Source organism: Haliotis cracherodii, unplaced genomic scaffold (assembly GCF_022045235.1).
Source record: "Haliotis cracherodii isolate W230 unplaced genomic scaffold, xgHalCrac1.p SCAF_7, whole genome shotgun sequence".
Classification (NCBI taxonomy): Eukaryota; Metazoa; Mollusca; class Gastropoda; order Lepetellida; family Haliotidae; genus Haliotis; species Haliotis cracherodii.
The window spans coordinates 51,453,342-51,462,829 of NW_027266330.1; the positions used below are offsets into that span (position 1 = coordinate 51,453,342).

The window sequence follows — 9,488 nt, forward strand, 5'->3', positions numbered from 1 at the left end:
TAGTGCGGACACCTCCACTGTCACAGGCCACACCGACGACCCCTTCATCGCCGGGACCGTCTTTGTGTGGCTGTGGGTGTGGCTGTGGGTGTGGCTGTGGGCGTGGCTGTGGGTGTGGATGAGGGTGTGGGTGTGGATGTAGGGGAAAGTGTGTGTGTGGCTGTGGCTGAGGGTGTGGCTGAGGGTGAGGGTGTGGGTGTGGGTGTTGGTGTGGGTGTGGGTGTGGCTGAGGGTGTGGGTGTGGGTGAGGGTGTGGGTGTGGGTGAGGGTGTGGCTGAGGGTGTGGGTGTGGGTGAGGGTGTGGGTGTGGGTGAGGGTGTGGGTGTTGGTGTGGGTGTGGCTGAGGGTGTGGGTGTGGGTGAGGGTGTGGATGTGGATGTAGGTATGGGTATGGCTGAGGGTGTGGCTGAGGGTGTGGGTGTGGGTGATAGTAATGATGTGGGTGTGGGTGTGAGGTTTGGGTTGGAGGTTTTAGATGTAGAGTGTGAGTGTGAGTATGGGTGTGGGTGTGGCTGAGGGTGTGGGTGTGGCTGAGGGTGTGGGTGTTGGTGTGGGTGTTGGTGTTGGTGTTGGTGTGAGTGTGGGTTTGGCTGAGGGTGTGGGTGTGGATGTGGCTGAGGGTGTGGATGTTGCTGTGGGTGTGGGTGTGGGTGTTTGTGAGGGTGTGGGTGTTTGTGAGGGTGTGGGTGTGGATGTGGCTGAGGGTGTGGTTGTTGCTGTGGGTGTGGGTGTGGGTGTGGATGATGGTGTGGATGTGGGTTTGGCTGAGGGTGTTGGTGTGGGTGTGGGTGTTGGTGAGGGTGAGGGTGTGGGTGTGGGTTTGGCTGAGGGTGTGGCTGAGGGTGTGGATGTGGGTTTGGCTGAGGGTGTGGATGTCGGTTTGGTTGAGGGTGTTGCTGAGGGTGTGGATGTGGGTGAGGGTGTGGTTGCGGTAGTGGGTTTGGCTGAGAGTGTGGCTGAGGGTGTGGATGTGGGTTTGGCTGAGGGTGTGGATGTGGGTATGGCTGAGGGTGTGGGTGTTGGTGTTGGTGTGGGTGTGGGTGTGGCTGAGGGTGTGGTTGTTGCTGTGGGTGTGGGTGTTGGTGTGTGTGTGTGTGTGGGTGTGGGTATGGCTAAGGGTTGCAGTTGTTGCTCTGGGTGTGGGTGTTGGTGTGGGTGTGGGTGTGGGTGTATGTGGGTGTGGGTGTGGCTGAGGGTGTGGTTGTTGCTGTGGATGTGGGTGTGGTTATGGTTAAGGATGTGGGTGTGGGTGTGGGTGTATGTGGGTGTGGGTGTGGCTGAGAGTGTGGTTGTTGCTGTGGGTATGGTTAAGGGTGTGGGTGTGGGTGTTGGTGTTGGTTTGGCTGAGGGTGTGGCTGTGGGTGTGGATGTGGGTTTGGCTGAGGGTGTGGATGTGGGTGTGCGTGTGGGTGTGGGTGTGGGTGTGGGTGTGGGTATGGCTAAGGTTGTGGGTGTTGGTGTTGGTTTGACTGAGGGTGTGGATGTGGGTTTGGCTGTGGGTGTGGGTGTTGCTGTGGGTGTTGGTGTGGGCGTGGGCGTGGGTGTGGGTGTGGGTGTGGGTGTGGGTGTGGGTGTGGGTATGGCTGAGGGTGTGGGTGTGGCTGAGAGTGTGGATGTGGGTTTGGCTGAGGGTGTGGATGTGGGTTTGGCTGAGGGTGTGGTGTGGGTGAGGGTGTGGCTGTGGGTGTGGATGTGGGTGTGGATGTGGGTTTGGCTGTGGGTGTGGCTGAGAGTGTGGATGTGGGTTTGGCTAAGTGGCTGAGGGTGTGGATGTGGGTTTGGCTGAGGGTGTGGATGTGGGTATGGATATGGGTTTGGCTGAGGGTGTGGATGTGGGTGTGGATGAGGGTGTGGGTGTGGGTTTGGCTGAGGGTGTGGCTGAGGGTGTGGATGTGGGTTTGGCTGAGGGTGTGGATGTCGGTTTGGCTGAGGGTGTTGCTGAAGATATGGATGTGGGTGAGGGTGTGGTTGCGGTAGTGGGTTTGGCTGAGAGTGTGGCTGAGGGTGTGGATGTGGGTTTGGCTGAGGATGTGGCTGAGGGTGTGGATGTGGGTTTGGCTGAGGGTGTGGGTGAGGGTGTGGGTGTGGGTTTGGCTGACGGTATGGGTGTTGGTGTCGGTTTGGCTGAGGGTGTGGCTGAGGGTGTGGTTGTTGCTGTGGGTGTGGGTGTTGGTGTGGATGATGGTGTGGATGTGGGTTTGGCTGAGGGTGTTGGTGTGGATGTGGGTGTGGGTGAGGGTGAGGGTGTGGGTGTGGGTTTGGCTGAGGGTGTGGCTGAGGGTGTGGATGTGGGTTTGGCTGAGGGTGTGGATGTCGGTTTGGTTGAGGGTGTTGCTGAGGGTGTGGATGTGGGTGTGGATGAGGGTGTGGGTGTGGGTTTGGCTGAGGGTGTGGCTGAGGGTGTGGATGTGGGTTTGGCTGAGGGTGTGGATGTGGGTTTGGCTGTGGGTGTGGGTGTTGCTGTGGGTGTTGGTGTGGGCGTGGGCGTGGGTGTGGGTGTGGGTGTGGGTGTGGGTATGGCTGAGGGTGTGGGTGTGGCTGAGAGTGTGGATGTGGGTTTGGCTGAGGGTGTGGATGTGGGTTTGGCTGAGGGTGTGGTGTGGGTGAGGGTGTGGCTGTGGGTGTGGATGTGGGTGTGGATGTGGGTTTGGCTGTGGGTGTGGCTGAGGGTGTGGATTTGGGTTTGGCTATGTGGCTGAGGGTGTGGATGTGGGTTTGGCTGAGGGTGTGGATGTGGGTATGGATATGGGTTTGGCTGAGGGTGTGGATGTGGGTGTGGATGAGGGTGTGGGTGTGGGTTTGGCTGAGGATGTGGCTGAGGGTGTGGATGTGGGTTTGGCTGAGGGTGTGGATGTCGGTTTGGCTGAGGGTGTTGCTGAAGATATGGATGTGGGTGAGGGTGTGGTTGCGGTAGTGGGTTTGGCTGAGAGTGTGGCTGAGGGTGTGGATGTGGGTTTGGCTGAGGGTGTGGCTGAGGGTGTGGATGTGGGTTTGGCTGAGGGTGTGGGTGAGGGTGTGGGTGTGGGTTTGGCTGAGGGTATGGGTGTTGGTGTCGGTTTGGCTGAGGGTGTGGCTGAGGGTGTGGTTGTTGCTGTGGGTGTTGGTGTGGGTGTGGATGATGGTGTGGATGTGGGTTTGGCTGAGGGTGTTGGTGTGGATGTGGGTGTGGGTGAGGGTGAGGGTGTGGGTGTGGGTTTGGCTGAGGGTGTGGCTGAGGGTGTGGATGTGGGTTTGGCTGAGGGTGTGGATGTCGGTTTGGTTGAGGGTGTTGCTGAGGGTGTGGATGTGGGTGAGGGTGTGGTTGCGGTAGTGGGTTTGGCTGAGAGTGTGGCTGAGGGTGTGGATGTGGGTTTGGCTGAGGGTGTGGCTGAGGGTGTGGATGTGGGTATGGCTGAGGGTGTGGGTGTTGGTGTTGGTGTGGGTGTGGGTGTGGCTGAGGGTGTGGTTGTTGCTGTGGGTGTGGGTGTTGGTGTGTGTGTGTGTGTGGGTGTGGGTATGGCTAAGGGTTGCAGTTGTTGCTCTGGGTGTGGGTGTTGGTGTGGGTGTGGGTGTGGGTGTATGTGGGTGTGGGTGTGGCTGAGGGTGTGGTTGTTGCTGTGGATGTGGGTGTGGTTATGGTTAAGGATGTGGGTGTGGGTGTGGGTGTATGTGGGTGTGGGTGTGGCTGAGGGTGTGGTTGTGGGTGAGGGTGTGGTTGCGGTAGTGGGTTTGGCTGAGAGTGTGGCTGAGGGTGTGGATGTGGGTTTGGCTGAGGGTGTGGCTGAGGGTGTGGATGTGGGTATGGCTGAGGGTGTGGGTGTTGGTGTTGGTGTGGGTGTGGGTGTGGCTGAGGGTGTGGTTGTTGCTGTGGGTGTGGGTGTTGGTGTGTGTGTGTGTGTGGGTGTGGGTATGGCTAAGGGTTGCAGTTGTTGCTCTGGGTGTGGGTGTTGGTGTGGGTGTGGGTGTGGGTGTATGTGGGTGTGGGTGTGGCTGAGGGTGTGGTTGTTGCTGTGGGTGTGGGTGTGGTTATGGTTAAGGATGTGGGTGTGGGTGTGGGTGTATGTGGGTGTGGGTGTGGCTGAGGGTGTGGTTGTTGCTGTGGGTATGGTTAAGGGTGTGGGTGTGGGTGTGGGTGTTGGTGTTGGTTTGGCTGAGGGTGTGGCTGTGGGTGTGGATGTGGGTTTGGCTGAGGGTGTGGATGTGGGTGTGCGTGTGGGTGTGGGTGTGGGTGTGGGTATGGCTAAGGTTGTGGGTGTTGGTGTTGGTTTGACTGAGGGTGTGGCTGAGGGTGTGGATGTGGGTTTGGCTGTGGGTGTGGGTGTTGCTGTGGGTGTTGGTGTGGGCGTGGGCGTGGGTGTGGGTGTGGGTGTGGGTGTGGGTATGGCTGAGGGTGTGGGTGTGGCTGAGAGTGTGGATGTGGGTTTGGCTGAGGGTGTGGATGTGGGTTTGGCTGAGGGTGTGGTGTGGGTGAGGGTGTGGCTGTGGGTGTGGATGTGGGTGTGGATGTGGGTTTGGCTTTGGGTGTGGCTGAGGGTGTGGATGTGGGTTTGGCTATGTGGCTGAGGGTGTGGATGTGGGTTTGGCTGAGGGTGTGGATGTGGGTATGGATATGGGTTTGGCTGAGGGTGTGGATGTGGGTGTGGATGAGGGTGTGGGTGTGGGTTTGGCTGAGGGTGTGGCTGAGGGTGTGGATGTGGGTTTGGCTGAGGGTGTGGATGTCGGTTTGGCTGAGGGTGTTGCTGAAGATATGGATGTTGGTGAGGGTGTGGTTGCGGTTGTGGGTTTGGCTGAGAGTGTGGCTGAGGGTGTGGATGTGGGTTTGGCTGAGGGTGTGGCTGAGGGTGTGGATGTGGGTTTGGCTGAGGGTGTGGGTGAGGGTGTGGGTGTGGGTTTGGCTGAGGGTATGGGTGTTGGTGTCGGTTTGGCTGAGGGTGTGGCTGAGGGTGTGGATGTGGGTTTGGCTGAGGGTATGGGTGTGGGTGTTGGTGTGGATGTGGCTGAGGGTGTGGGTGTGGCTGAGGGTGTGGCTGAGGGTGTGGGTGTTGGTGTGGGTGTTGGTGTTGGTGTTGGTGTTGGTGTGAGTGTGGGTTTGGCTGAGGGTGTGGGTGTGGATGTGGCTGAGGGTGTGGATGTTGCTGTGGGTGTAGGTGTGGGTGTTTGTGAGGGTGTGGGTGTTTGTGAGGGTGTGGGTGTGGATGTGGCTGAGGGTGTGGATGTTGCTGTGGGTGTGGGTGTGGGTGTTTGTGAGGGTGTGGGTGTTTGTGAGGGTGTGGGTGTGGATGTGGCTGAGGGTGTGGTTGTTGCTGTGGGTGTGGGTATGGGTGTGGATGATGGTGTGGATGTGGGTTTGGCTGAGGGTGTTGGTGTGGGTGTGGGTGAGGGTGAGGGTGTGGGTGTGGCTGAGGGTGTGGGTGTGACTGAGGGTGTGGGTGTTGGTGTTGGTGTGGGTGTGGGTGTGGCTGAGGGTGTTGGTGTGGGTGTGGCTGAGGGTGTGGGTGTGACTGAGGGTGTGGGTGTTGGTGTTGGTGTGGGTGTGGGTGTGGCTGAGGGTGTTGGTGTGGGTGTGGGTGAGGGTGTGGGTGTGGCTGAGGGTGTGGGTGTGGCTGAGGGTGTGGGTGTTGGTGTTGGTGTGGGTGTGGGTGTGGCTGAGGGTGTGGTTGTTGCTGTGGGTGTGGGTGTTGATGTGTGTGTGTGTGTGGGTGTGGGTATGGCTAAGGGTGTAGTTGTTGCTCTGGGTGTGGGTGTTGGTGTGGGTGTGGGTGTGGGTGTATGTGGGTGTGGGTGTGTCTGAGGGTGTGGTTGTTGCTGTGGGTGTGGGTGTGGTTATGGTTAAGGGTGTGGGTGTGGGTGTGGGTGTATTTGGGTGTGGGTGTGGCTGAGGGTGTGGTTGTTGCTGTGGGTATGGTTAAGGGTGTTGGTGTGGGTGTTGGTGTTGGTTTGGCTGAGGGTGTGGCTGTGGGTGTGGATGTGGGTTTGGCTGAGGGTGTGGATGTGGGTGTGCGTGTTGGTGTGGGTGTGGGTGTGGGTGTGGGTGTGGGTATGGCTAAGGGTGTGGGTGTTGGTGTTGGTTTGACTGAGGGTGAGGCTGAGGGTGTGGATGTGGGTTTGGCTGTGGGTGTGGGTGTTGCTGTGGGTGTGGGTGTGGGCGTGGGCGTGGGTGTGGGTGTGGGTATGGCTGTGGGTGTGGGTGTGGCTGAGAGTGTGGATGTGGGTTTGGCTGAGGGTGTTGATGTGGGTTTGGCTGAGGGTGTTGTGTGGGTGAGGGTGTGGCTGTGGGTGTGGCTGTGGGTGTGGATGTGGGTTTGGCTGTGGGTGTGGCTGAGGGTGTAGATGTGGGTTTGGCTATGTGGCTGAGGGTGTGGATGTGGGTTTGGCTGAGGGTGTGGATGTGGGTATGGATATGGGTTTGGCTGAGGGTGTGGATGTGGGTGTGGATGAGGGTGTGGGTGTGGGTTTGGCTGAGGGTGTTGTGTGGGTGAGGGTGTGGCTGTGGGTGTGGATGTGGGTGTGGATGTGGGTTTGGCTGTGGGTGTGGCTGAGGGTGTAGATGTGGGTTTGGCTATGTGGCTGAGGGTGTGGATGTGGGTTTGGCTGAGGGTGTGGATGTGGGTATGGATATGGGTTTGGCTGAGGGTGTGGATGTGGGTGTGGATGAGGGTGTGGGTGTGGGTTTGGCTGAGGGTGTGGATGTGGGTTTGGCTGAGGGTGTGGATGTTGGTTTGGCTGAGGGTGTTGCTGAGGGTGTGGATGTGGGTGAGGGTGTGGTTGCGGTAGTGGGTTTGGCTGAGAGTGTGGCTGAGGGTGTGGATGTGGGTTTGGCTGAGGGTGTGGCTGAGGGTGTGGATGTGGGTTTGGCTGAGGGTGTGGCTGAGGGTGTGGGTGTGGGTTTGGCTGAGGGTATGGGTGTTGGTGTCGGTTTGGCTGAGGGTGTGGCTGAGGGTGTGGATGTGGGTTTGGCTGAGGGTATGGGTGTGGGTGTTGGTATGGGTGTGGGCGTGGATGTGGGTATGGGTATGGCTGAGGGTGTGGGTGTGGCTGAGGGTGTGGGTGTGGGTGATAGTAATGATGTTGGTGTGGGTGTGAGGTATGGGTGTGAGGTGTTAGATGTAGAGTTTGAGTTGGGGTGTGGGTGAAGGTGTGAGTGATGGTGTGGGTGTGGGTGTGGGTGTGGATGTGGGTTTGGCTGTGGGTGTGGCTGAGGGTGTAGATGTGGGTTTGGCTATGTGGCGGAGGGTGTGGATGTGGGTTTGGCTGAGGGTGTGGATGTGGGTATGGATATGGGTTTGGCTGAGGGTGTGGATGTGGGTGTGGATGAGGGTGTGGGTGTGGGTTTGGCTGAGGGTGTGGATGTGGGTTTGGCTGAGGGTGTGGATGTCGGTTTGGCTGAGGGTGTTGCTGAGGGTGTGGATGTGGGTGAGGGTGTGGTTGCGGTAGTGGGTTTGGCTGAGAGTGTGGCTGAGGGTGTGGATGTGGGTTTTGCTGAGGGTGTGGCTGAGGGTGTGGATGTGGGTTTGGCTGAGGGTGTGGGTGAGGGTGTGGGTGTGGGTTTGGCTGAGGGTATGGGTGTTGGTGTCGGTTTGGCTGAGGGTGTGGCTGAGGGTGTGGATGTGGGTTTGGCTGAGGGTATGGGTGTGGGTGTTGGTATGGGTGTGGGCGTGGATGTGGGTATGGGTATGGCTGAGGGTGTGGGTGTGGCTGAGGGTGTGGGTGTGGGTGATAGTAATGATGTTGGTGTGGGTGTGAGGTATGGGTGTGAGGTGTTAGATGTAGAGTTTGAGTTTGGGGTGTGGGTGAAGGTGTGAGTGATGGTGTGGGTGTGGGTGTGGGTGTGGGTGATGCTGAGGGTGTGGGTGTTGTGTGAGTGTTGTGTGATTTTTGTGTGAGTGTTGGTGTGGGTGTTGGTGTGGCTGAGGGTGTTGTGTGAGTGTTGGTGTGGGTGTGGCTGAGGGTGTTGGTGTTGGTGTGGCTGAGGGTGTGGCTGAGGGTGTGGGTGTGGGTTTGGGATGAGGGTGTGGGTGATAGTAATGTTGTGGGTGTGGGTGTGAGGTATGGATGTGAGGTGTTAGATGTAGAGTTTTGGGTTTGGGGTGTGGGTGTGGGTGTGAGGTATGGGTATGAGGTGTGAGATGTAGAGTTTTGGGTTGTGGGTGATGGTGTGTGTGTAAGGTATGTGTGTGAGGTGCGAGATGTAAGGTTTGGGTTGTGGATTGTGGGTTGTGGGTGCGATGTGTGAGGTGCGAGATGTAAGGTGTGGGTTGTGCGTTCTTGGTGCGAGGTGTGAGGTGCGAGATGTACGGTTTGGGTTGTGTGTTGTGTGTTGTGTGTGTGAGATGCGAGATGTAAAGTTTGGGTTGTGGGTGTGAGGTGCGAGGTGCGAGATGTAAGGTTTGGGTTGTGGGTTGTGTGTGAGATGCGAGATGTAAGGTTTGGGTTGTGGGTGTGAGGTGCGAGGTGCGAGATGTAAGGTTTGGGTTGTGGGTTGTGTGTGTGAGGTGCGAGATGTTAGGTTTGGGTTGTGGGTTGTGGGTGTGAGGTGCGAGATGTAAGGTTTGGGTTGTGGGTGTGAGGTGCGAGGTGCGAGATGTAAGGTTTGGGTTGTGGGTTGTGTGTGTGAGGTGCGAGATGTAAGGTTTGGGTTGTGGGTGTGAGGTGCGAGGTGCGAGATGTAAGGTTTGGGTTGTGGGTTGTGTGTGTGAGGTGCGAGATGTTAGGTTTGGGTTGTGGGTTGTGGGTGTGAGGTGCGAGATGTAAGGTTTGGGTTGTGGGTGTGAGGTGCGAGGTGCGAGATGTAAGGTTTGGGTTGTGGGTTGTGTGTGTGAGGTGCGAGATGTAAGGTTTGGGTTGTGGGTGTGAGGTGCGAGGTGCGAGATGTAAGGTTTGGGTTGTGGGCTGTGTGTGTGAGGTGCGAGATGTAAGGTTTGGGTTGTGGGTGTGAGGTGCGAGGTGCGAGATGTAAGGTTTGGGTTGTGGGTTGTGTGTGTGAGGTGCGAGATGTAAGGTTTGGGTTGTGGGTGCGAGGTGTGAGGTGCGAGATGTAAGGTTTGGGTTGTGGGTTGTGGGTTGTGTGTGTGAGGTGCGAGATGTAAGGTTTGGGTTGTGGGTTGTGTGTGTGAGGTGCGAGATGTAAGGTTTGGGTTGTGGGTTTAGGGTGTGAGGTGCGAGATGTAAGGTTTTGGTTGTGGGTTGTGGGTTGTGTGTGTGAGGTGGGAGATGTAAGGTTTGGGTTGTGGGTGTGAGGTGCGAGATGTAAGGTTTGGGTTTTGGGTTTTGGGTTTAGGGTGTGAGGTGCGAGATGTAAGGTTTGGGTTGTGGGTTTAGGGTGTGAGGTGCGAGATTTAAGGTTTTGGTTGTGGGTGTGAGGTGTGATGGCTTTCTGTTTGCTGCTCAGGACCAGTCACTTCCCACTCGAAACCGTCAATGTGGGATTTTGCATCAAAATGTAAATATGAAATGTAGATTATGTAATGAATGTAATTAGACTGTCCAACACACTGTCCGTGGATTGTCCA

General features: G+C 57.7%; 2 protein-coding genes across 2 annotated transcripts; both read left to right on the forward strand.

The window, feature by feature from the left end:
- The first annotated feature begins 1,808 nt into the window (after positions 1–1,808).
- Positions 1,809–7,112, forward strand: LOC139448974 (elastin-like). Its single transcript, XM_071230473.1, has 5 exons — positions 1,809–2,192; positions 2,701–3,129; positions 4,093–4,329; positions 4,544–4,984; positions 6,552–7,112. The coding sequence occupies exons 1-5, from the start codon at positions 1,809–1,811 to the stop codon at positions 7,110–7,112; spliced, it is 2,052 nt and encodes a 683-aa protein (XP_071086574.1).
- A 144-nt stretch (positions 7,113–7,256) lies between these two features.
- LOC139448975 (isoniazid-induced protein IniB-like) lies at positions 7,257–7,781 on the forward strand. The gene has a single exon (XM_071230474.1). It carries the CDS (start codon positions 7,257–7,259, stop codon positions 7,779–7,781), a length of 525 nt encoding a protein of 174 aa, XP_071086575.1.
- The last annotated feature ends 1,707 nt before the right edge of the window (positions 7,782–9,488 follow it).